A 27,820-nucleotide genomic window follows, 5' to 3' on the forward strand; every position below is an offset into this window, starting at 1 on the left:
TATCAATGATTATACAATGTGGACTGAGCTTAAATATAACATAAAATCTACTAAGTAAACTTCTTTTAAACATCCAATAATATCATTACACACCAAGTTTCCAAAGATATTTAGTCCGGTCTAATATTATTTTCCTTGGCCGGACACGTTTGTAAATAATCTACTACACCAGACATGCGGACGGAATTTATTGTTACACCAGCTTTGGGATTTCCGAACATGAATGCGATGTTCATGTAGGATTATGCGTAACGTTAGGCTACATCAACGGGCCTGAAGTTGTAAGTAATTTACTCTATACTATTTCGTGAGCTTAATGTAACAAACACCTTCGAATAAGGTAACGGGTTGGATGGGTCTCATGATCTTGGGTAACTTTTACTTTATATTATCTTATTTCATGCCGAGGGAAGCCTAATGTTTATTGCATGGCATACACCCTATACTACTAGGGCCTAGGCCTATAGTAGTAGAACAGAACGCATGCTACTTTCATTTCAGCTCAGCCTAATTATATTTACCTACTGTACACTGTAAGGAAGGGGAGTGGGTGGTGTATTTTATAGGCACTGATCACCCAATCCTTGACCGAGAGGTGTTCATCTGCTATCTGGATGCCTGAACTGTTCTGAATCTCTGGATGCTTTCAGTTTAGGTCATGTATAGTGCACACCTCCCAACGCACCGCTTAGGTGTGCTTCTGGGGTGAGGGGGCCAGCAACCCCCCACCCATCAGTAGTTCCTAAGCTGCTGTGAACCACTGATTGGCCCATGTTGATATATTTTATAGTGCCTCACAGCCTATATTAGCTCTTAAGTTATGTCAATCTTCATGGGCTATTGTTCACTCTAGCTTTTATAGAAAAACTAAAAAAAAATAAACTGACTACGTGTGTTTGGTTTGATTGTTTCATCCTCTCGATCTCTGCGAATGTGCCAGCATTGGGAAAGAGTAACATTGTCATGACTGTGTTTATATTTACTACAAAATAGTACTAGATACGATTGTAGAGTTAAGTAATTGGTAGTGTTTTTTTAATGGATTGCATGACAGGGCTTTAACATAGGGTGTAGGCCTAACGTTAGCTTTGAATTGGCCCTAAAAGTTACGAGTGAGGTCAGTGAAAACGTTGTTGCAATTAGTCCTTTGCAGAATATATTGCTACAATTATAGAATACACCGCCTTACAGAAGCTGTCTCTTTTTGCTTTTGAAGTTTCGGTTGAGTTGTTTGACTTTTCCACTTGTGACTCAAATTCCAGTGAAAAAAGTTATTCTTCCCATAACTATTTAATGATATCCCAAGTATGACTCCGAACTCCAGCAAAATGTACCCTGTTAGGAAATGTGTCATTTTAGTATAGTAAGAGGAGTAAAAATATTCTACTAAGCAGAATAAGCTAATTGCATTGTCTTTAATAAAATAAACCAACATAATAAAACAGGTATGTAATGAAACTGTACATCCATACACGTTGCTCCTTTGAATCTTTGCAGCCCTGAAAGCCATTGATGATTGATAAAGCTGGTAACATCTCTGGCTGAGGGACACAACAAAATGGCTCCAAAGGAGAAGTTACTCTTTTGTGGATTATGCAACTTGCAATATGACAGCTATCCCCAATTTGAGGAACACCAGTGGTCCATGTTGCACCACAGACACATGGAGAACAAGAGAAATGAGTGAGGATTTACTCTAAGATACTGCTTTTGTATGTAACAGCACTGATTTTTACATAAATGCATAAATGTTTTCAGCATTTTAAAAGACTTTCAAAATGTGCTTTTATGACATTTGATAACAGGTTAACTTCATTTTGTGTGTAGCTGTGTGTGTCTGTGTTTTGTTTGGTCCATGAAATTCACCAAACTTGAAATATATATATGTGTCTCTGTTCCATTTCAGGAAGACCCATTTTTGTGCACTTTGCAAACAAAGCTGGACATCCTTACCAGATTATGGGGTACATCTCATCAGTAGATATCACAAAAATGCTGCTCTAAAGCGGCTTCAGATACTGAAGCAAGCTAATCTCGAGCCAAAAATTCCTAACAGACAGTCCGATTCATTGTGAGTACTGGCCTAATGATACTTTACTGTGTAGGAGGGGAGAGACAGGGGGGCCACTCCCAGTTCTGGAAAAACCTCAAAATTGCACCCATTTTCATAAAATGTGTCCCCCTATTGACACAAAAGATATCCTTTTCCCATTCTCCCATTCCCACAGTTAAGAACTGCCCTGTGGAAAAGATCAGTAATACATTAGGTACTTTTGATGGAAGCACAGGTTATAAGGGTTCACAGTGTTAAATATTGTGAAAACCTTTTTGGAAATTCATCTTCATCATGTACTACTGTATGCTACACCTAATGTTTAAAGTGGCAGTTCCCTGATATAACATTCTGCATAATATATAGGATATATACCAGAATAAGTAAACCATTTGAAAGTTTTCTTCCGCATATACTGTCCAGGCAAGTAACCACTGGGAGGGTCTTTACTCTGGTTTTCTCTTGGGGGAGGGGGTTGGATTGAGATATTTACAAACTTTTCTCTTGTAACCTGTAGTTTATTCCAGTAAATAATCTGTTGAAGTGTGTTTTGTATGTTTCTGGTTGAATATGAATATATGAAACACATCTGGACTATTATTTAAAAGTGGACGACCAAGGATTTTTAAGAATGCTCTTTTTTTGTTTTGTTCTTGTGTCGTGATAGCCAATTCAGAGAGCCGATTGAGAGGATATCCTCAAGAAATGATGAAAGGAAGTCTTCAGTTAAAGATAGTGCCATTTCCATGTCTGAGAGAACACCACTCAGCAGCTCCTCTGAAAGTAGAATTTCGCCTGAAACACCATTGTCCGAAACGTTCAGAGAAATAAGTGTAAGGTCATCTTACCGGCTCACTCACGTCAAGGACGTCTCATACACGAGAAGTTCCCGAGAGAGGCGGTCCGCTCCTTACCACTGGCCTACCCAGAGGGATCGATTATCCAGCAAGGAATTAAGGACGGAATTTCCTCCCTCAATTAGGGCATGCAGATGGGAGGGTTCAAACGATGTGTTTCGCCAACGATTTCCAGAGGATAAGTTGAAATCATGGAGAGAAGAGAGAAGAGCCGCTCATCTTTCGAGACCGATTCCAAGAGAAAAGAATTTCGGCTCCTCCTCAACTTTGAGAAAGCCAGAGAGGTTTAATGATCATGATTTTGCTATGGAAGGGATGACACTCTTTGAGAACCGTTCCAGTTTTGACTCTGATCGGTTTTGTGGTAGAGGCTTCAGCAACGATGGCCCATCACCTTTTGCTTTGGAGGGAAGAGAGCACGAGCTTCGACGGAATTACGAAGATTCTGTGAATCCTGAAATAGACAGATTGCCACAGAGAACGGAAATCTCCAACTCTTATTGTCATACTGATTTGCCTAATGTAGAAACTGAATATTCTGACAGACAAAAGTGGCCCTCTACTAGGCAGAATGCAATCTCTAATAGACAAAGGGAGACCCCTAACCGACAAAAGGTGATAACAACTACCAGAAGAAATGAACCAACAAGGAAACAAAAGGAGCCCCCTACAAGAAACATTGAACACTCTACTAGACAAAGCAAACCCTCTACCCAACAAAGTGGGTCCTCTACTGTACAAAATGTGTCCTCAACTAGACAATGTGGGTCCTCTTCTGTACAAAGTGTGTCCTCAACTGGGCAAAGTGGGTCCTCTACTGTACAAAGTGTGTCCTCAGCTAGACAACATGAACCCTCTACCAGAAAAACCGGGCCCTCTATCAGAAAAACTGGGCCCTCTATCAGAGAAGTGTCATCTAACAAACAAAATGAGCCCACTACCAAACAAAATGGGCCCTCTAGTGCACCAAGTGTACCCTCTACCAGAAAAAACGGGCCCTCTATCAGAAAAACCGGGCCCTCTATCAGAGAAGTGTCATCTAACAAACAAAATGAGCCCACTACCAAGCAAAATGGGCCCTCTACTACACCAAGTGTACCCTCTACCAGAAAAAACGGGCCCTCTATCAGAAAAACCGGGACCTCTATCAGAGAAGTGTCATCTAACAAACAAAATGAGCCCACTACCAAACAAAATGGGCCCTCTAGTGCACAATCTGAACCCTCTACGGAAAAAATTGGGCCCCCTGTCAGACCAGTATCCTCAGTCAAGCAAAATGGGCCTTCTACCACACCAAGAAGATCCTGTACCAGACCAAATGGGCCTTCTACCAGACAAGATGGGCCTTCTACCAGACGAGATGGGCCTCCTATCTTACGAGATGGGCCTCCTATCATACGAGATGGTCCCTCTCTCAGACAAGTGAACTCTACCAAATCAAATGAACCCTCTACAAGACAAAGTGAGCCTTCTGCTATGCCGAATGTTCCTCCTACAGGGAGAGATAAAGTGGGGAGTACAAGCCAAACATCTGTAGAACTACAGATGGCAGTTTCCTCGGAAGAAAATTACCAAAGTCAGGTGAAGATGAAAGATATTGCAAGTGTTGCAGTGACAGAAAACAGCAGCGTAAGGTTCGGCAAGTCTGTGGATAGTGAGAAAACACTGACCGGAGATAACAGCGATGGAAGCTCGGCTCTTGTGCCGGAAACACCAAGGGAAAGGACTGGCGTCATTGGAACAGGCATCACTGGTTCCGATGGTAGCAATAGCAACATGTCAGCGATAGCAAAGACACCTTGCGTGGAATCAGTAAGCCGTGTAGTTGGGAGAGATAAGGTTATCTGCCGAAAGGAGACGTTGGGGGATTCTAGAGAAAGCACCACAGCAACAGTACCACAGGTGTCAATGCGACATGTAATTAACACACCAAAGGAAGCTGGTGTCTCGTCTAAAAAGGACAAGAATCATGGTGGATCTGAAAACAAACAGACAACCATAACTGATGGACTGTCTGCAAGTGCTCGAGCTAGAGTGGACCTCTCTGCTAAGCGGAAGGATTTGCAAGGTTCAGGTGTAAGAACTGCAACCAGTAGAAATAGTTCTGCGGCGAGTATCGCCGGTTTGATAGAGAACAATTTGTCTACGATTCAGAGTCTTTCCGTAAGTGCAGATAAATCCTCCTACACAGTCAGCAGAAGTTCCCAAGCCCCAAGTCATGAAGTACCTACTCACTGTTCTCCCGATCTGGGTAAAGACAAAGAACCTTCAGCCACCGAAGGAAGCAGCCTAAGAATGAGCGACGTTAGCCAACAAAAACCTCAGTCGGGCATAAACAGTGCCAACAGTCCACAGCAAGGAAATGTGCCAAAACATTCCTCTCGTGGTGATGCAGATTCCGTTTCCAGTGATAAACCCTCCAGTAGCAATGCACCCTTGTGCGGAAAAACAACCAATGTGCCAAGCGCTACCTGCAAATTAATCACTGCCTATATAAGAGACAAGTCCCTTGGTAATAAATCTAGTGATAATAACATTCTCATCCCTGATTTGATACAGAAACATGTAGAGAAACTGCAAAGATATCGTTCTGCTCAACCGAATCTGACATCCTCACGCGTCCAGCACCATCCTAGTCAGCACTTGGACTTGGCGTTGTCCGACCTAAAGCACGTGCTCTTGCATCTCTTTGAACAACCTGTATCTAACCACCGGAAGAAACTTCAAGAGGCACAACTCAAGAAATTGTTTGCAAATGCCAGCAAAACGTCAGAGCGGTTTAAACGATTCGGGGTCCATCTGGAAAGTTTGGACCCAGATGACAGCGAAATGATCAAAATGTTGGAAAGATTGACCGAAGAGGACTTGGAACTCTTGTCCAAAGAGGACTCGAAGGAAGACTTGCAGGAACTGCTCTCACTCTTTGAGCTTGCCGAAGAGCCTCCTCCATCGAGTGGAAACAGTCAGGCCACTAATGAGGGCACAGACGGTGGTCAGATGCGCCACAGGGTGATTGGGAACGGAAGCAGTACGGATGCGGAGAGGAGAAAGGATCCTGAAACTACGAGTCCAGCTCGTGGAGGATCCACAAGCGACAACAGTTCTTCGGATGTAGAAATCATCCAATCCGTTCAGATGGAAATCGTCGTCTCGTCGGAGAGTGAGGAGGAAGAGGATGAGGTGACAAAGTTGCCAACGTTGCCAACATTACCAATGTCTCAGACTGTAAGTGCTGCCTGCTTCACTATTTTATCACACGTTCTCGTCTTTCACATTGATTCATTATAGTTGTGATAGGTCGTTAATAGGAGTAGCAAGTACCAATAATTTATTCATGGTGTCGTGATAATGATGTAATTGTTTTATTTTTCAACTATCAGTTTCATAAATTGGCTCCAACTGTACCTTTCAAATGTCCCCTTGAGGTCCGTTTCTTTTTTATAAGAGTTTGGCGAATATTTCTGTGTCTTTATATTCATGTCTTATATTCATGCTGTCTCTCTTTAATCATTCAAGCTGGATAACTAAATTCGTTTAAGCCGATTAATATTATTTAATTTTGAACAATCCATTTGTAGTGTAAAGAACGTACCCAAAGGAAGGAATCTGAACGTTTTATCTGTTTAATATTCAGAACACTGAAAGTATAATTTGCATTACTGTAGACTATATGTAGTCCACTAAAATGGTACCATCCAGAAAAATGCACAAGGTCATAAAGTTGAGCTGGGTTTGGGAATGAAACGTAACATTTCTCTTTTCACGTGTGGGACCCCTTGTCCCTTCTGCATTTGTTTAAACAGTTAAGAACAACACAGCAGCTAAGTGGTAGTAGTCACAAAATGTGAGGGGGTTTCAAATTAAATGTATGACTATTTCATGGCTGGGTGATAACGAGGCAAATGCACCACCTAATGCAACTCCGCACAATTTGAAGGCCCGTGCAAATAATGAGGTGTGACCAAAAGGTGCGGTCGTGAAATAATATTTGGCGGGTCTGTAAAACCATCTACAATCCTGTTTCGTTTGGAGGTTGCCGATGGAGATAAATTAAATTGATTTTGATGGAAAAGAGGAAAGAAATTTGAAATTTCTGGGTTGGGCTTTCTGGGTCGTGTCCAATGAAACTGGTGCGTGATCCCTTGTTACAAGTTTTGTAAGGTACTGTGGTTTCTGACTGGCGCCTCCAGCAAGGAAATGGCTAGATAGGGAACACCACCAACTAAGAGCTGGTTAGCTCAGCTGGTAGAGTGCTGGGCTAGTAGCCCCAGAGGCTACCGACCGTTGGCATCCCATGCTAGTCATAGTCACAGTCAGCTTCCCATTATTCATTTACATACATTAATTAATTATTCTTTTCATTTTGTAACACAAAAAGTCCTCATAGCCGACATTTCATGAATCGTGAGCCTCGACTCTGAGTCTTAGGGGTGGGAGTCGTCGGGACTGTCCTTGTGGTGGATCGTGGGTAATAATAGGAATTAGTCTTATATAGAGCAGAATCCAAAAAAAAAGTTGCTCAATGCACTCTACAGGGTTAGTGGTTCTAACAGTTTGCAGACTTGCTGACTTTTCAATACAGGAGACAGTATGTTTGGTTTTGTTTAGTTTAGTCATAGGATTTAGTAACAATGTTTCAAAGTGAAGGTACCGTACGGAGCTATACTTTTCATCATTCTTGATGTTGACTTTTGCTCCATTAGGTACCATCAGAAGAAGCAGACAACTCATTACATGGCCAAGTCTTTCAGCTATCCCTAAAGGAGACAGAATTTCAACAGCAGTTGAAAGCCATCCGGAAAGAACAGAAGGTCTTAGAAGAGAGGATAAAGTGTGATACCGCCAAGGTCGTCTCGTTGAAGAAGACCAAGGTTGAGGTAAGCCAAGCCAGAGAAGCTGGCATCACAGTGTAGATACTAAAATAGTGGGAAAAACGCTAACATCTAACTCATCAATATTGATGCTTGTTGGATCCGTTTAACATAAAATGGCTGAAAAATATGATGAATCCGTGTACACAGACTGAAATATAAAATTGAATTTGTGTAGCAGAACTTTTTGTTTATGTTCTGTAGCCATTTGTTATGTGATGCTGGATAAATTTTGTTATCTGCATTTTCACAGCAAGATATTTATTTCGTTGATGTCATAAAAGGAATTATATCAAATGTCACTATTGAAGTTCCACCTATTAATATATTATATCTGTTGAAAAAAATACTTAACAATGCTTGAGTTGTACTTTGGTGAATTGACAAATCCGAAAATTCTAAGATCAATATTTTCTGACTATCGATGGAAGGTATCGATTGAGGGTAAAGTGTTCCAAGGTCAGAACTTTGTATTAAAAGCATTGGAAGATGAATTTGATATTAATGTAGATTTTTCTATGGTCAGGATTTTCGCAGGCTTAGAATTTCATAAGTTGCTAAAACATGCATCAGCTGGCTAAAATCGAGTTCCCAGAGATGCCAACCAGTACGGTTTTATCTTATTTAGTACGATAAAACAAGTGAAATACGATAATACGATATTGCCTCTTGAAAATACGATTTTTCATCTTTCCAAATTTTTTTTTTTTTTTTTTTAAAGAAGCGGAATTGCATATAAACATGTACAAGTAACCCCCCAAACCCCAACAAACACGTTGAACAACGCCTTCATGGGCGGGAAATACGCGGAATCTGCAGAGCTTTTACAATCTTCTCATTAAATGTTAATGAAAAAGCAAACATTTTACTTGCCCGTTCTTACCAGTAAAACATTTTTCTGACATTTTAATGGCCCAGGGCCAACAGGCCAGTGGTAGTGTTGAGTTTTTGTGAAAATCTGATATATCTCTCCAAGATCTGATTTTTTATGATGTTCAGTCTGTTTTTTTTGTGTCAAGAGGTTGGCATCTCTGAGATCCTACTGGCATTTTCCTGAATTACAGACACATCAGTTACTGTGCAGGCTTCTGAGAGCAGCCCAATAACGATTGATGATAATAAGCAGTAATGTAGGGCTTATGTTTTTTTTTGTGAGGGGTAGTAATTTTATAGGTGTTAAGGTTATCTATTTTCTTTGATGGGAGTACTCTATTCGATTAAGCCCAAAAGGGTTTCTTAGTTTACTTCCTTTCACATTTTTTACTTATTTACAGTTATATTGTCTTGTTCATCATGTTATACAATGTGAAGAAACAAATAAAATAAAAAATAAATAAAAATATGTTTGGTACGGAAGTTATGCAAGTTTTGTGCAGATGATTGTTACCCGACTCTGTTCTTAAAGAGGATATTCTTGTTCGCAAACAATGTTAAACTTGAAGAGAAAAATATTCCTGCCTGTTTTATATTGTTTTATTGAGAATCTCATCTCATTATCTTGTCTCTAACTTCAAATAGGGTTGATTGAATGTAAATCTATTATGGCTGGCTGAACTTTCTTCAGCAACTCCAGAAAACTGGATCACAGTAGCAGGTCTATGATGTCATTTGGGCAAATGCTCTTCAAGAGCTTTACTAAGGCTATTATGTTTTTTAGCCTTTGAATCTGATACATTCGGAAATTTTGCTTAGCTGTACAAATTTTCTTTTCCCCTGTGGGTAAATAATTGACAAATTATAAAGAAAAAACAAAGACATTTTTCAGCTGAAGAGCCCTGATGAACGAAATATTGCAAACTTTCAAAAATTCATGTCTTTCCGCTACAAACTGATATGAGGATGCGGTTTTCAGCTAAAGATTAAGACAATTTTTGGCAATTTTGCTAAGCGATCAACTTCAACCACCAAAGTACCCTAAAAGCAGGCATGAGCTTTTTCCGCGTATTCGCGGAATATCCGTGATTACTTTTGTACCTCAGGGACAAAAACTATTATCCTAACACACTGTAGCATATGCAAACTGGAGCCTTTACCGCAATTGTTGCAAAGTTGGGTGATTTTTCTTTTACCGCAGGCTCTTCCCTGTATAAGTGTCTGTTTGGAGAAAAATGCATGTGTATTTTGCTCTTCAACTGTCAAATGATTAAATCCAATGGCAATTAGCTAGTAAATAGCCTGAATCTCAAGGCCCGTAAATTCTGACCACTAATTTGTTCTTTACCAAATACAACATTTTCTATATTTTCAGGTTTTTGTTTGTTTGTACCAACAGTAGTTGAGTCATATTTCTTTTTCAATGATCAGTACCTACGTTATTCCTATTTGTATCACTGTTGTGTTTTACTTTCAGATGAAAAAGAAAATGAAACTCTTGCGAAAGAACAGACTGAAGCTTACTAAAGGTACAATAAATCAGATTTTTCAAGCAAACAAAATACGTTGCTGGTTTCGAGTGAAGGAAATGATGAAAGCAACTGTTTGAGAATATGCGAAAGATCAATGATTTCTTTTCTACCTCGGGGGACAAAAACTATTATCCTAACACACTGTAGCATAAGCAAACTGGAGCCTATACTGCAATATTTGCAAAGTTCTGTGATTTTTTTTTTACCCCAGGCTCATCCCTGATTTATAGGTAAATTCAGTGTTTTATTTCAGCAATGGCTTTTCAACATACCCTAACCATACCCTCAATTATCTCTTACAGGTCACACAACACTGCCACAGCCGGCTATCAATACGGTTGTCGAAGGTGGAAGTTTTCTGGCCTCCTCAAGAAACAGTTTAATAGATATGGCTGTTGCAGGAGCTCAACAGCAGAATGAAAGTAGTATCAGGTCCATGCCTCTCACCAGCCAAGAGGTCTTGCTCCCTCACTCTGGGTCGGGGAGTGTTTTGACACCAACTCAGATAATGACAGCAGGAAACGTTCACATGATACATCAAGCTTCACCATCTTCACATGACCCCACTGTACCCAGAGATCTTGATGCCAGCAATACCTCTGTCAGTCAAGCACCCAACCAGATGTTTAAACAGTTTACTATTCCTCCCTCAGCCATGGGTATCTCCATTCAGAGATTGTCAAACGAAGATTTATTGATGCTTGCCAGACAAGATTTGTTAAATAGTGCTCAGACATCCCAGGTTCCCAGCTCCTTTATGTTTGGAGTAGCTCCAAGTGCACAGATCACCTCCAATGCTATGGCCGCTTCCAGTGATCAGTCTGGCCTTGAAACACCCCAGCTTATAGAAGGTTTAAGACCACAAGGGGTTGGAACCGGCCCGGTTGGATCTCTGGGTGCTGAAAAAGTCAACAAGCTAGGTCTAGGGAATGCTCAGCGGCCCAGTCTGGGGGTCACCAACCTCTCCCAGACTCCTAAGGCAATAGGACGAGGAAATGCTCAGCAGCCAAGTCAGAAGGTAGGCACCATGTCACAGACTCCTAACGCTGTTGGACCAGGGAATGCCCTCCAACGAAGTCAGAAGGTAGGCACCATATCACAGACTCCTAATGTTGTAGGACCAGGGAATGCCCTCCAACCAAGTCAGAGGGTAGGCACCATGTCACAGACTCCTAATGCTGTTGGACCAGTGAATGCCCTCCAACCAAGTCAGCGGGAAGGCACCATGTCACAGACTCCTAATTCTGTTGGACCAGGGAATGCCCTCCAACGAAGTCAGAAGGTAGGCACCATGTCACAGACTCCTAATGTTGTAGGACCAGGGAATGCCCTCCAACCAAGTCAGAGGGTAGGCACCATGTCACAGACTCCTAATGCTGTTGGACCAGTGAATGCCCTCCAACCAAGTCAGAGGGAAGGCACCATGTCACAGACTCCTAATGTTGGTGGACCAGCAAATGTCCTCCAACCAAGTCAGAAGGTAGGCACCATGTCACAGACTCCTAATGTTGTAGGACCAGGGAATGCCCTCCAACCAAGTCAGAGGGTAGGCACCATGTCACAGACTCCAAATGCTGTTGGACCAGGGAATGCCCTCCAACCAAGTCAGAGGGTAGGCACCATGTCACAGACTCCTAATGTTGTAGGACCAGGGAAAGCCCTCCAATCAAGTAAGGGGGTAGGCACCATGTCACAGACTCTTAATGCTGTTGGACCAGTGAATGTCCTCCAACCAAGTAAAGAGGTGGACACCTTATCACAGACTCCTAATGTTGTAGGACCAGGGAATGCCCTCCAACCAAGTCAGAGGGAAGGCACCATGTCACAGACTCCAAATGTTGTAGGACCAGTGAATGCCCTCCAACCAAGTCAGAGGGTAGGCACCGTCTCCCAGACCCCTAACGCAGTAAGACTAAGAAATGCTCAACAGCCAAGTCAGGTGGTTGCCACCCACTCCCAAGCTCATAAAGCAGAAGGACCAGGAAATGCTCAACAACCAAGTCAGGGGATAGGCAGCCTCATACCTCTCACATTAACACCGCAAGTAACAAGTTCATCATCCTATGGAGGACAACTTCCTGTAACCTCCAGTAGAGAGAACGCTCTCGCACAGTCAGTTCCAGGAAGTTTGGCAGTTGACATTCCATATCCTGTCAGCATTTCAAAAGTGATGCCGACTGCTACATCACTGGAGGCTAATCCTCCACAGATGCTTCAAGAGGAAGGACACCAAGGTGTGATCATCAAAACAGAACCAGAGGCCGATCATCTGGTAGAAACAGAGAGAAGTGAGGAGAGGCCTCAGCCATCTAGTGAACATGGAATGACTGCCAGCACAAGGAGCCCATCAGATCAGATTCCCGCCAGAAGCAGTTCAAATCAACCAACACCAGTAGAGTACGGTACAAGCTCTTCGGTCCGCAGTCCAAAACCCACTCAAGTCAAAAGTCGTAAAACTTTTGTCAAACAATACACTTCCAAGCGAAAATGCAGACTGGCTGAGAGCCAACTTCCGGCCAGCAAGAGGTTGAATAAAGGATCTAAGGAAAGGAAAGGAGATGAGAATGATGCCAATAGAAGCGAAATGCAACTAAAAGTGTTGTTAAAATCCTGTCTGCCGAAGGGTCAACTTCTTCCCACCGGCTCAGGTGTTGTTGACCCTTCATCGGTTGCCAACAGCTCCGATTCAAATAGTCGTTCACAAGGAATGGATGACGAAATACCCGTGACTAGCGAATATTCTCTACGTTCCGTGGGGAGTCGTCGTAATGCAGACGTTTTGTACCATATGAGGAGGCCACAATCAGGTAAAGCAAGGACAACCCCAAGAAGGACAGCACCAGCCCCAAATCTAAAGAAAAGTCAAATCCGACCAAAAAAAGTAGTGAACAATTCGTCCGGCATTGAGAATTCCAACAAGCAAAGTGGCAAGAGTCAAGAAGGAGCAGGAAGTCCATTCAGCTTTGACAACTTGCAAAAACAAATCCAGGAGCAGGGAGAGAGAGAAAGGCAACTTGAGGTATATAGATCTCGACTGGTCAAAAAACACATGAAGACAATCCAGAGTCTCCAGAGATTAGGTCTGTCCGAATTTTACATTCAGATCGCCAGAAAAGGAACACTGGCCAGCAGAGCTGAGACTGTAATGCTCAGAAATGAAACAAAGAGGATGAGGCAGTTGAAAAAGGGTTCTGGCCAAATAATTGATCAACCCATCGTTAAACCCATACCACAACCAGCCAAAGACAAAAGGTAGCATATTCTGTACTACAGAAAACTTTAAAGTATTTTTCAAACATTACCCTCCACCCCACCCCCCTTTTTTTTGATGGTTTTCATTCACATGTCATTTGCAGTGCACTCCACTAACCATCCCCTTTCTGGAAGGCGCGGAGGGGGGGGGGTTAGTTTTAGGTAGTGTAATGTATTAAAGGGTGTTACTTTTGCACATTTTCTGTTCTGGAGGGGGTGGTTGGGGGGGGGACGTGAGGGGCTAGTTGAGGTATTGTAATGTTGTATGAAAGGGTGTTACTTTTGAACATTTTCTTATTTTGGTGGGGGGTGAGGGGCTAGGTTTAGGTATTGCAAAGTTGTATCAAAGGGTTTCACTTTTGCACATTTTCTTATTCTGGAGGGGGTGTTGTTGTATTAAAGGATTTACAAGTTTGTATAGTCTCTTCACTTTTCATAACAAACATTAACAGTTATTTAGACTGACCAAACATTGGTTTTAGATGAAGCCTTATTACCTAATTTGCAGTTAGTAATTTTACTAGATTATTTTTAATAACTGCTTACGTAATAACTAACTCAAAGTGAATTACTGGAGGAAGAACATTGAATGCAAAGATTGTTTCTTATCATCAACCTATCAAGCTTTTATTGGTGGTGTATAATTATCACAATAATTTTTTTGGGAGGGGGAGGGGGGGATGAGGCAGTGGGAGGATGGTGTGGAGAGCAGTGTTGAAGTTTAAGTTTTAATACATAGCCCTGTAAAATCTAGATGGATGGCTTGACTTAGTCTCAACAACGACAGTGCAGAGTGTAACAATTTTGTCTTTATGCAAAATACTTTTTTTGTGCATTTGCATGGTTGGACTTTACATTTGACATATTATATTGCTAAAACATAGTACTCAAAGGGAACACAACCCTTGTTAGAGAAAACTGGCGTGATCGGCTTCCCCGAACAGCTACAGAAAAAAACTGACTCCATTTAGGAGATGTCAGATTTAATGTTCCTTGACACACTGAATTGAGGACTTGATCAAGTCTAAATATAACATCATCAAGCCACATGTGCACACTGTTTTTATGTTCTTCTTAATGTATTATAAAGTTGATCTTCTGTAATGGAGGTAGATTTTGCAAGCGCTGAGATCTAAAATATTGAACCTCTTATAACATGCCCTAATGGGTGGCATTGGTTTCCCTGTCAACACTGTTAACATGTTACCATGGAAATATGAAAATACGAAACAAAGAGAAGGTCAAAGTTTACAGGTTTAGAAAATGACAAGCCTAGGATATCGCCCAACGGAACAGCATTTTTCTTGGCTGTTTTGGAGGAATCGTTCTTCACCAAAGATTGCTGTCATGTTTCATGCCATAGATGATGCTTTTTTGTTTCCAAACAAATATAATTGGTGACAGCCCCCCTCTGCCCACCCCCCCAAAAGAAGGAGACCCTCCCCACTCCCTTGCAAGAAGAACAAACACATAAGTAAGATAATAAAGGAGTAAAGACAAGGTCCTCGGTTTTACATTAGAGATTGTTTGTACAACCAGTCGATTACCAAGTGATTTGCAGTGTCAGATTCTTTACCCCACAGCCTACTTCAAGAAGCACGCAGATTAAAAAGACAAGCCAAAGCTCAGAGGAAGAAAGCAGAGAAGTTAGAGGTGTATAAAAGTATTGGAATGCCAGCAGAGTTTGTAGCTATCATGGCAAAAGGACCTGAAGCAAGTAAGGAAGAGCAAAATGCTCTCAGGAAAGAGAGCAAGAACTATAAGAAGGAATATTTCGCAGGCAGGAGAGCATTGAGAAAAGAAAAAAAGTTGCGCCGGAGGGAAGAAAATCAGGCAAGACTAAGACTGCGTTCCGCTGCTCGAAAACAGTTTAAAGATCTCATTCTGCCTTCACTGAGCAGCGATAGAACGATAAAAACCGAGGGTGCAGGCCATCGATCCCAGCCGATAGAAAATGTGTGGTCATCGCAGAAAATGGCCGACAACCTGTGAGTGTTTAAGTTTATACATGCCATAGTGTTATTATTATTAATGTCAAAATCTTTGTGAACCTATATAACAGCTGGAAAAAACTATATACATATATATATTTTATATATATTTTTTAAATCAGCTTTCAGTCACATGCCAGAAGGAAATTGAAAAAGTTTGTATTGCTGAGGTGACGACATTGTTGCTCGGGGAAATCCGGGGACATAATTGATTCCGACCCTCCCCATGTTGAAGAGGATTTTGAGGGCCTCATGATGTTTGGTAGCACTAAATGTTTCGAGCATGTCGGTCGAAATGCCCACGGTTCTGTATTACCTCCCCCAGAAATAGGCCATTTTGTCCAAATTGAAATTAATCTGGGAAATTTTACAAATTAGTCTTTTACTAAAATAGTTTCTAGGACAAAATGGAACAATTCTGGGGATGTTATTAATCCAGGGACAGAACATCGTCAATACATATGGAAACTGTTGTCTGGTCATTATTAAATCATTTTGCAAAAGAACTTTACCAGTCACTAGTCAAGATGAATATTATATCACCAAGGCATCATGAAAATCCATGGACATTCCCATGTCCCCATAAATTGGGCTTGTCTGGTCACAGTATTTATAACATCATTTTGCAAAAGAACTTTACCAGTCAGTGTCAAAAGGAATATTATATCACCAAGGCATCATGAAAATCCATGGACATTACCATGTCCCCATAAATTGGGCTTGTCTGGTCACATGATTTATAACATCATTTTGCAAAAGAACTTTACCAGTCAGTGTCAAAATGAATATTATATCACCAAGGCATCATGAAAATCCATGGACATTCCTATGTCCTCATAAATTGGGCTTGTCTGGTCACATGATTTATAACATCATTTGCAAAAGAACTGACCCAGTCAGTGTCAAAATGAATATTATATCACCAAGGCATCATGAAAATCCATGGACATTACCATGTCCCCATAAATTGGGCTTGTCTGGTCACATGATTTATAACATCATTTTGAAAAAGAACTGACCCAGTCAGTGTCAAAATGAATATTATATCACCAAGGCATCATGAAAATCCATGGACATTACCATGTCCCCATAAATTGGGCTTGTCTGGTCACATGATTTATAACATTTTGCAAAAGAACTGACCCAGTCAGTGTCAAAATGAATATTATCTCACCAAGGCATGAAAATCCATGGACATTCCCATGTCCCCATAAATTGGGCTTGTCTGGTCCTGTTATTACATCATTTTGCAAAAGAACTTTACAAGTCAGTAGTCAAGATGAATATTATATCACCAAGGCATCATGAAAATCCATGGACATTCCCATGTCCTCATAAATTGGGTTTGTCTGGTCACCTGAATTATTACATCATTTTAAAACGAACTCAATCAGTCAGTGAAAAATCACTGCAAAAAATCTGCTTTAAGTCAGCCCTGCAGAATTTTTTCACTGTCTATGTACAATTTGTTCCTAGATGGATGGTTTACAGATAATCCGGGCACACAAACTTTCTGTTAAAGAGTTGAAAGCAATATGAAAATCTGACCACAGGTTTCCTCTTGAATTGTCCAGTCCAAATCAATGAGGTCTAATGCTTGCAGTCTTTAAGAAGTGTTCATTGGCTGTTTACATTAATAGCAATTAACCCTCATCATCTGTTTCCATGGTTATGTTACAAGATAATGGAAATTTCCTTTTTTTCGTATTTTAGAACTCACCTCCCTACCAATGAAAAGACTGCCAATGCTGTCATTGGTCTCAGCGTGACCGATGACAAGATCTACACTTACACTGTGGATGGCACCATCAGATTTTACCGTTTACAGGTGAGCAGTGGCGTAGCCAGACTTTTCCATTTGGGGGGGGCAAAGGGGGGTGAAGGGTATGATTGGTGGGGCAGACTAAGCTAGTACAAAAAACATATCAAACAGTTTGCATGACAAACTGTGGCAAATCGGGTATTGTGTCAGCAGTGTAGGGTACAGATGGTCACTCTAGTTAGCTGACGTTTTATGTTATTTCCCACATAGGTATTATTAACGATAAAACAGATCACTGAAAAAGTCATCGCTAATTCTCTTTTAAAAATCTGAATAGACTATGCTCTTTCTGTCAGTATTCAAAGATGATCAGCATGATATCTGACTTGCCTGGGAGTGTAACCACCCCCCCCCCCCCAATCAACAAAAGATGTTATCATTCCCCCTTCGGGCCCTTCTTTTGCACTTTCTAGGGCTCACTCAAATAGTCTAGCGAACGTTAATTCGCCTATTCTGATGACTGTCTGCGAACTTATTGACGAATTTCGCGCCCTATTACAGAAGTGACCATATTTTCATGACTGAAATTGGGGACATTTATTGCGTGACTGATATGGGGAGGGGTTTAAGGGGAGGGGCTGTGTGGAAAATTTTCAAGTGCCTAAGGTGCTAAGATGTAAAATGGTGATACTTTGAAGCACTTATTTAAAATGTAGCTTTTTCTTAAATGAAATCCACTTACATTACGTGGTTCTTTGAGAGCTTGTGATTTGCTCATGCTCACACTATAAGTGTCGTTGTGTCGCCGTATAGTTGCCATAGTTGCTAGATCGATCTAGCATATTTTTAAGTGTTTCCACTTTACACTGGCCCACCTGAAATACTGGTTATAAGTTCCGTTCTGCGACTGCACACTTGACTAAATTTTGTTTTTACAATTATTTTACTAATAATGTGGGATATTTTCGAAATTCCTGAACATTTTGACGAATCGGGGACATTTTCGGGGACACTTGTTCATCGGGGACAGCACACTGTAATCGGGGACTGTCCCCAAATATCTGTCTGGTCACCTCGGGCCTATGAGCTCACTACGGATACACAAACGTATATAGACTACTAGGCTGTTCTGTGTTGAATGTACCTAACCCAAGAAACACATCGCGATTGGTCGCGTAGGCGTCGCAAAACATGTTGTAAGTTTCAGTCAAAATGCAAATTGTTTCTAAATACTGTGATATTCATTCTGCCATACACGTCACGCACGTGTGAATCATTTCGGAACACAATCCAGGGATAACCATGTGAACATAAACTGAACGTAGCCTCCGCTTGTGAGTGCCGCGGAGACTGTTTAATTAAATTGCCAACCCGTTTCCACATTTGACAATACAGAGACAGTGGCGTTTTTTGCGCTGCTGCTTGGGTCAAATTCTTTTTCAAGGCAATGTTCCCATGGAGGTGATTTTTATTTTGGCCACCCAATTTCGCAGATAGAGAATTAGGTAAAAGGTAAAGAATAAAAATTGCATAAAAACCATGGTAATATACACATAGGCCCAGCAACATATGGAGTGTGCATTCAAGTTTTTTTTCTCAGTCAATAATTCCATTTAGGGGGCAAGTGGGGGGGCGAGCATTTCAACTGGGGGCCTCCCGCCCCCCTGCCCCCCAACTGGCTACGCCACTGCAGGTGAGAGATTGAGTGTACATTGATCAAATTTGGTACGGAACTGTATCAGAAAGGATAGCTGCAGCAGCTGCAAGATTCCCAGCAGCAAAGCTGACAGACCAGCAATGCCCATGGTGTGAAACTGTTGCACTAAGTAGCTTTGAGTCAGTTGTGCGGATTATGTTAAGTTCCTTGTCGACCTTTGCCTGCAGAACCGGTGGCTTTCGAGTTGCCAGTACCATGAGACAACATATATGTAGACTTAAAGGCATTGAAGACTTGCCCCAAACCACGTGCGGCCATCAGAAAAAGTTAACTTTCCGTTGCTTGCAAGTGACGTTTTGTTCGTGCCGCTACAAAATGCAGACAGTAATGAAACGTGATACCTTGTTATCTTTAGCTAGATCTGAGATGTTCATCACTGTATTGTTTGTACACTGTGCTGGGTATTGACAGCAGCTGTATGTACTGACAGTACACTAGTGTCTAATTTCCGACGGTAGCAAGCTGTGTGTGTGTATTTTCTGGGATCGATGGTGGTGTCTAACACTTCTGTTACACCTCATTCGAAACTAGGTCAGATTACCGGCATTAGACGTTTCTCCTTTTTTCTTTCACACCCTTTAACATACACATCTGGGTATTCCACCCAAAATATGCACTCTTTATCTATCTTATATGAGTGTCGGTGGGGGATTCGCAAAATCAAAATAAATATCCAAAATTTCAGTGGAGTTTTCTGGATGGTGACTTCTAGTTACTACAATTTTGAGTAAAATATGACTAATTCTCAATATTAAACAGACCTATTTTCTTTCTTTCTAACGTTGTCTCTAACATTCATGTTGGAAATATTGTAAATGTTTTGCAACATATGATAGACCAAGTTTTTTAACTTTCAAATCTGGTACCAATGTATTTTTGTTTATGCTTTTGACAAAGGAGAAGGAGGAGTGGTGGAGGAGGAAACCCTTCAATTAATAGAACCCCAGATTTTGAATTAAAAAAAAAAAAGTGAGATCAAAAAAAGTTGAAGAATGGCAAAAAATATATCTAAGGAACAAACATTTTGCTGTCAGGCTCTGTTAAATTTCTTCCCTTCTTTTTCAAAGAATTTGTCTTGTGAGGGATCATATTCTGGACATGAGAAGAGAATAACGGGCCTGCACTTATGTGAAGATCCCGAAGACAAACGATCGCGTCTTTTGTTCACCAGTTCAAGAGATCAACAACTGCAGTGTCGTGTCTTGCGTGTAAGTATTACATGACCATCTAAAAAAAAAAAAAAGTGTGAGATTTTTTTAATATTTTTGGGGGGAAAACTGTCATGTCTCACAGTCACCTGGATGATACTTAGGACTATAAAGTTGACTGAACAAAATCTAAGTCCAAGAATGAGCAGAAATTGTTAACCGGATAATCTACCCGACATGACGCCTGTAAAGCTACTTTAATTTGAGAACAACATGCTGGAACATCAAGAAATACTGCTTGTGTGGTCGAGTCGAATAGAATACCAATAATGAGGCACTGGCAGAGGCGGTGATATATTTTATGAGAATGGAGATAAGTTGAGGGTGCTGGTTACTAAACTAAGCACCACAAGGGGTTAAGGTGGGAGTGGGGACAGGGGTCATGCACAAACTGATTAGATATAACATATAGGACTAATGTATTAGAATTTATATAAAATCGCAAGGGTGGTGATAAGTCTCGGATTATTAAATACAATTAGGTTCTCATTTTGCACAAACTGATCTGTTGTAAGTGTGATCTCTCAATTATACCTGGTCTGGTGTCCACCCCTTCCTCCCCTGAACGGGATATTCTACGAGAGGGGAACAATTTCCATCCTTTTGACCTATAGGAAAGTTCATAAAATCTTACTATTCTCCATAAAGCAGGGAGCATAATTGTCTTCTCTTTATTTCCCCTTCCCTTTCCCCCACCCTCCCCCCCGCCCCACCTTCTCAACTTTTAGAAACAAATTGATATTCAGGTGAATGATGTCTTTCACATTGTTGAGCAAAATTCACCTCTTACTGTCTTTTCATCCTTGGCATCTTGATCTCTCTTTTCTCTAGGATGGTGAGCCAACGATGCTTAGTCTAGACTTGCGCCACCCAATCACCTGCATGGCAGCTACGAGTGGCTCGTTGTACTTGGGCCTCGCAAATGGACATGTGGATGTGCTCTCAATACAGGTATACTTTGTCGATTATCTCGTTTCCTTTCATCAACCTTATTTGATCAAAGATCTGCAGTATTTCCCTGAAATAAGCTAATAGACAGTCAACTGATGGTTTGATACTCTCTCTCTCTAGAACTTCAATGAGCCTTTTGCTCCCACACCATAGGTCATTGCTCATTCATTGAGACAAGCAATTAGCTAAGTTAATCCCTTTCACTATGATCTGGGAGTAAATTCAACGACCAGAATTTCTGGGAAAAAGTAGAGCTTTGAAAACAAATAACAAACTTCGAGTATGGTAAAGTTTGAGGGCCATACTGATCAGGTTTAAGTTGTGCAAGTTTTCATTTAGACCATTGACCATGACACATCACCACCCATCTTTTTTTGTATGTAAATTATCATCCCCACCTCCACCCCTCTCCTTCCCATAATTGACATTTATTTCCTCAAAATTTGTATAATATTTTTTTCTTTCAAATATTGTCTTTCACATTTCTGAGAACTGTATCATCAAACATGGTCATTAAAACATTTACTCCCATATTTGTGAATAAGTATAGCCACTTTCCTTATTTTCAAGTTTTTGTGATATTTTTTTTTCGTTCACTGATTGTCCTCAATAGAGTTTCAAGCGCTACGAATCGTTTGTCTGCCATAACAAAGAAATAGGATGTGTGACCATAGCTGAGATTAATTACGAAAAATACTTGGTGACGGGAGCTTACGATGCCAAACTAGCCATCCATTCAATAGCAAGTGGTTCCCTCCACGGTACACTGGAAGGCCATGCAAGTAGCATCCTTTGTGTGAAGGTATGTATAACCCTATAACCCTCTCATAATATACTCAAGAATGACAGAAAGTAAAGTTTAATTGGGGAGGGGGGGGAGGGGGTTTCCAGGGGAAAGAAGCAAAATGGGTTCTCATGACTTTGAGAAGTCTTCAGAAAGGGGGGGGGGCTGGTGTTGTAATAGTCATTAGGTAGGAATGTTGCCATCCATGCCCCAGGATTTACTATAAAAAGGGGTGTACTATATATAACAGGTATTACAAAGCCTGGTGATTTAAAAACAAAACAATAGCTGATACTGACTGGATAACATTGATTCACCTCCCAACTTTGTAGCTTTACCTATTCTTTATGCATCATATTTGAATGAACAGAAAATTTATTGCCAATTCTGATGCATATCACCAGAGATGTATACAATCTGACACAAATTCCGTGTCATATCAAAGTATACAATTGACACTACTTGTCTGAGCTAACCACACTTTCATAGGTCTAGTCCAAGCTCACCACACTTTCAAACTTTATGTCCAAGCCTACCACACTTTCATCCAAAGCTTACTACCCTTTGATATATAGCTTTAGTCCAAGCCTACCACACTTTCATCAAAAGCATACTACCCTTTGATAGCTTTAGTCCAAGCCTACGACACTTTCATAGAAAGCGTACTACCCTTTGATAGCTTTAGTCCAAGCCTACCACACTTTCATAGAAAGCTCACTACCCTTTAATAGCTTTAGTCCAAGCCCACACTTTCATCAAAAGCTCACTACCCTTTAATAGCTGTGGTCCAAGCCTACCACACTTTCATCAAAAGCTTACTACCCTTCGATAGCTTTAGTTCAAGCCTACCACACTTTCATAGAAAGCATACTACCCTTTGATAGCTTTAGTCCAAGCCTACCACACTTTCATAGAAAGCATACTACCCTTTGATAGCTTTAGTCTAAGCCTACCACACTTTCATCAAAAGCATACTACCCTTTGATAGCTTTAGTCCAAGCCTACCACACTTTCATAGAAAGCATACTTCCCTTTGATAGCTTCATTCCAAGCCTACCACACTTTCATAGAAAGCTCACTACCCTTTAATAGCTTTAGTCCAAGCCCACACTTTAATCAAAAGCTCACTACCCTTTAATAGCTTTCGTCCAAGCCCACACTTTCATCAAAAGCTTGCTACCCTTCGATAGCTTTAGTTCAAGCCTACCACACTTTCATAACCCTAGACTATGAAATTGTCACAGGCCTCGACTATGAGTACTACTTATTCAAACTGATGTGTACACTCAGGTGTGTGGCTAGGACAAGTTTACTGGTCACCACGGATTAACTGTTCTAAAGTCGTGTGAGAAGGCCTTGATCCATGACTGTAAACCTTCCAAGTTGAGCATTCTTTAACAATATTATGGCCGATGGTTTAATGAAGTTCTTCACTTGGTCTGTTTTGTTTTCTCCCTTTTTAGGCTGCTGGTAAATTCATCATCAGTGGTTCCGTTGATTCTGCACTTTTACAACATGATTTCTTGGTTAGTATAATGGTACCTCTATTCTTCTATTCTATGTTTAGGTTCTTCTTTGTTAGTGTAATGGTACCTCAATTCTTCTTTTCTAAGTTTAGGTTCCTCTTTGTTAGTGTAATGGTACCTCAATTCTTCTATTCTATGTTTAGGTTCCTCTTTGTTAGTATAATGGTACCTCTATTCTTCTATTCTTTGTTTAGGTTCCTCTTTGTTAGTGTAATGGTACCTCTATTCTTCTTTTCTAAGTTTAGGTTCCTCTTTGTTAGTGTAATGGTACCTCAATTCTTCTATTCTATGTTTAGGTTCCTCTTGGTTAGTATAATGGTACCTCTATTCTTCTATTCTATGTTAAAAGTGAGGGGGTAATTTACTAATCAGGTGTGAATATCACATTGCAGGCTTGTAATATGTGTACTACAGCATTATACGAGTAGGGACCCGCTGCTCGCCTGTTTACATGACTTTGTCCTCAGAATGACAGTAAGTTACAACCCACTAACTCAGTATAGAGCTTTATATTGACCTAGCAGGGTGAAGAATCCAAGTAGGCAGCTGTTTTTTGTTTTACAATGAGATATGAAAGATGTAAAGCACAATATTTTGCATTAATGATTTACATACATGTGTAGCAGCTTCTCTGTTTGTCTATCTCGGTGGAGCGGTGTAGATGGAGCGAAGGAAGGTAGGGTTTGGGTACCTTTCAGCCTTGTCGCTTTTCATCTATTGTTGTTTATATATAGTTACTTCTAAGACTAGGAAAAGACTGTATACCTCTGGCAGAACACCTATTTAGATAGAGGTTTAAAAAAAGTGAGTTTACTCTCTCAAAGGCTCACAGTTATTACTCAAACACTGCCCCAGAACGGTAACCTGTAGTAAATAGACTAAACTTCAGAAGTGTCTTGTCAAGGTTGTAATTAGAAAACAAAAGAACACTTGTGTTTTATTATGAAATGAAGAGCGTAGAGCTTCCATCTGGTTGATTTATATTTTGTGTCTCTTGTCCTTTTCCTCTCTCTAGACCAGGAGGTTAATGAAGCGTTACAATCATCATACCAAGGCCATCACAGATATAAGTGTCCACCGATCCAAGATCTACACAGCATCCCTCGATGACAAAGTCAGAATCTTTGATTTTCATGTAAGCCTGCCCCACCTGTTTTTTTTTATCTCTTGTTGATTATTATGTTGTTAGTATGTACGAGCTTGAGGTGAGGTCAAGTAAGGAGGTCATGACGATCAGAGAACAACACAGTCTGGTAGTCAGAACGGACAATGGTCCACCCTTAAATAGCAGGGAATTCAAAGACCTTGCAAGCTACTTAGGTTTTAAGCAGCGCAAATTCACGCCACGTTGGCCTCGCGCAAATGGTTTAGTGGAACGTTTTATGAAAACCTTGAAGAAGGTTTTCCGCACTGCATATGCAGAAGGAAAGTCATGGAAGCAGGAACTACATCGGTTTTTACGAAATTATAGAGCGACACCACACACCTCAACGGGAGCACCCCCCGCACCCCTTCTTTTTGGTAGAGCTCTTCGTACGGGCATTCCAGAAACAAGTGTACAAACCCCGCCTAATGACGTCACTCCTGAAAATGACAGAAGAGGGAAAGAAAGAATGAGAAAAGATGCTGACGCGCGTGCCAGAACAAGTAAACACTCCTTTAAAATTGGAGACTCTGTGCTTGTCAGAGAAGACGGTTATGTGAGCAAGCGCAATACCCCTTATAAGATCAATCCTTATATAGTAACTAGAGTCAAAGGGACCATGGTTACGGCATCGCGTGGAAGTCATAACATTACGCGTAACTGCTCCTCGTTCAAACTCCTCAAAAAACACCATGCCTGTAAAAATCAGCCAAGTGACTCTGATACAGATGACGACATATATCCTTGCTGATCCTGCACCGCGCGCTGCACAGCCGCAGAACAGACCTAGTATGCACCCACGTCGCAATCGCCAACCACCGGCAAACTTGAAAGATGATGTCTAATCACCAACATATCTTTATAAGTCTTTAGTTATCTTTGTTTACTTATTGTTCAAATTGTACTATGTACAATATCTTTATAAGTCTTTAGTTATCTTTGTTTACTTATCGTTCAAATTGTACTATGTACAATATCTTATAAAAAAGTTTATTATTTACTGTGCACACTAGGCATTTCCATTCTCAGAAAACAAATGTTCACACAATTAATGATCGCATAATGTGAAATCAATTTGTAAAACTTGTGGTTTACAAAGCCTATACATATTTTACATAGCAGTTTTAGCCTAATGTCATAATAGGGTATCATCTCTTAAAGTTTGGAGGGATGTAGTGTTCATCCTGAACATTCTGTTATACATATCATGTACGAGCCGGAGGTGAGGTCAAGAAAGGAGGTCATGAATACATGACTCAGAGAACAACACGGTCTGTCGTCCTTTGAATTTTATAAGGACTACCACTGCCTAAATGGGCACAGGGGAGGAGACAGGCTGACTGTAATGGCGAGTGTGCGTACGTACATACGTGTGTGTGTGCGTGCGTGTGCTCCTCTGCTCCTCTGTCATCTCGGATGTTGCTTTATATTGGAGCGAAAATAAGACGAAACGGACATTCAATGTCATCACCTTCAAAGCTTTGTACTTCTGCTCTTTTCACAGAAAATGGAGCTTGTTACTACTATTGATGTGGAGAATGTCCTCTCCTTATGCAACAACAAACAAACTGTAAGCCATGCATGTTTACAAATATCATCAGCTTACCCCACTCCTACCCCTTACCCTTTATATACATACATATATCTATATATATATCTATATATATCTATATATATATATATATATATATATATATATATATATATTCTCTCTTGTGAATATTTCAAGACACGGAAATTATCTTGCTCGAAGAAGTACATAACATGTTATGTTATTAATTAATATTAGCTTTGGTGTCTTCTTCTTCTTCTTCCTCTTTTGCATATAAAGAAGAGATATTTAATCTCATCCCTAATGGAGATTGAGCTAAGAAATATTCATCAGTTATTTAGTTTTGGTTGAAGGAAGTTTATGCAAAAGTGAAGGCTTACATATGTATGTGTGTTATATGACACTTCTGCGACTATTTACACAATAACTCACCATGCATAGATTACAGAAACTTCAAAGTTGAGAGCCGGCATGCAGATGCCCCCTTCAATTCATGAGTTCTAACCTGCTGTCGCTATCGGTGAAGGGCAAAGGTCATTTGAAGTCACTGGTAAAAACCAAAATGTAAAAAAAAAAATACAGTTGAACAATCTCACTAAATACACACATCAAAGCTGTGGTTAAACTCACTATGGGATGATGGATAGGCACCTCTTAGTGTGAACTAATTGGTCTAGATGTTTTGGTAGAGTTCAAAGGTCAATAAAACTCTTTGTTTTGTTAACATCTCTGCATTTGACTCTCACAGGTCTACGTCGGAACCACAGATGGCAAGGTGAAGAAACTCTCATCCTTGAATGTGAACGATGAAAAAAACCAAGAAGATCAATAAAAACTGAAACCTCATCGTAACGTTCATCACTTCGAACGTTCCTGCACCTCCTCCTTCATCAGATCAAAAACCTCTTCCTCAAACGAAATGAATTTATCTGGTCTCGCATAGCACAATGGCAAACCGCAACACAAAAATGCAAAGATGTATACCAGTTGATGTACATACACAGAACCCATGTTTTTTGAAAAATGGATGATCTGATTGAAAAGTTTCTAACTGGTACTAAAAAGTGCTATGACTAGATTTAGTTCCTGTGATTATGTGATGAAATATAACCATCCGTTTTTTCCAAAAAAATTCCCCAAAAAATTTTCAAAAAAAAATTGATCCATAAATATTAGATGATTTTGCTATTTTGTCCAGATTTAACTTCTAACTCTGTTATGGATGGAGTGTCAAATTCTGTTACTTAATTTTGACATTTCTCTATCTTTGGACTTTTCTTCTGAGAAATAAATATCCGAAACGTTTTTTTTCCCTTTTTATAAGATCTCATATGGAGGTATACCATGACATGAAAATGTTGGAAACAAACATTTTTTTTTTTTTTTCACTCTATCAAAGCAAAAAATCTCATGTCAAATAATTTGTTGCCATCTGAAGTCATTTCTTATTTAGAGTGTTTTTATTTTGTTAATTCTAGTTGATTTGACCTGGAGACATGCTATCAAATGAACTATGAAAATACAGGCTGCATTCTAGAAATGGCCAATGTTTGTAAAAGAAGCTTGGTTTGGTCTTTGGGTTAATGAACAGAATGTCCAACACTTGCAAGCAACAAAAAAGAGAAAAAAATACGTGTAACTTGTGCAGATAGAGTATTTAAACAAATTTGATATAGAAAATCACTTGCAAGTTATGTATTCTTATCAAAGATTACCAGACAGATAACCTAAACAAGAGAAACCATAT

General features: G+C 40.3%; 1 protein-coding gene across 2 annotated transcripts; it reads left to right on the forward strand.

Moving 5' to 3' along the window:
* Positions 1–27,459, forward strand: LOC139971822 (uncharacterized). Of its 2 annotated transcripts, none has more exons than XM_071978571.1 (16): positions 1–371; positions 1,498–1,683; positions 1,907–2,071; positions 2,721–6,135; positions 7,614–7,787; positions 10,132–10,183; positions 10,489–13,438; positions 15,022–15,426; positions 17,143–17,257; positions 19,976–20,116; positions 20,948–21,067; positions 21,681–21,869; positions 23,315–23,377; positions 24,393–24,512; positions 26,026–26,091; positions 26,822–27,459. In XM_071978571.1, the coding sequence occupies exons 2-16, from the start codon at positions 1,559–1,561 to the stop codon at positions 26,903–26,905; spliced, it is 8,184 nt and encodes a 2,727-aa protein (XP_071834672.1). In that variant the 5' UTR covers positions 1–371; positions 1,498–1,558; the 3' UTR covers positions 26,906–27,459. The 2 variants fall into 2 exon arrangements, with proteins under 2 accessions (XP_071834672.1, XP_071834673.1); XM_071978572.1 differs by having other exon boundaries at positions 1–281.
* The last annotated feature ends 361 nt before the right edge of the window (positions 27,460–27,820 follow it).

The sequence above is a fragment of the Apostichopus japonicus genome, chromosome 8 (assembly GCF_037975245.1).
Source record: "Apostichopus japonicus isolate 1M-3 chromosome 8, ASM3797524v1, whole genome shotgun sequence".
Taxonomy (NCBI): domain Eukaryota; kingdom Metazoa; phylum Echinodermata; class Holothuroidea; order Aspidochirotida; family Stichopodidae; genus Apostichopus; species Apostichopus japonicus.

Coding starts and splice junctions, on each gene's coding strand:
- LOC139971822 (XM_071978571.1), top strand. CDS start 1,559: ATGGCTCCAAAGGAGAAGTTACTCTTTTGTGGATTATGCAACTTGCAA. Junction 2,072..2,720: donor AACAGACAGTCCGATTCATT/GTGAGTACTGGC, acceptor GTGTCGTGATAG/CCAATTCAGAGAGCCGATTG. Junction 13,439..15,021: donor CAACCAGCCAAAGACAAAAG/GTAGCATATTCT, acceptor TTTACCCCACAG/CCTACTTCAAGAAGCACGCA.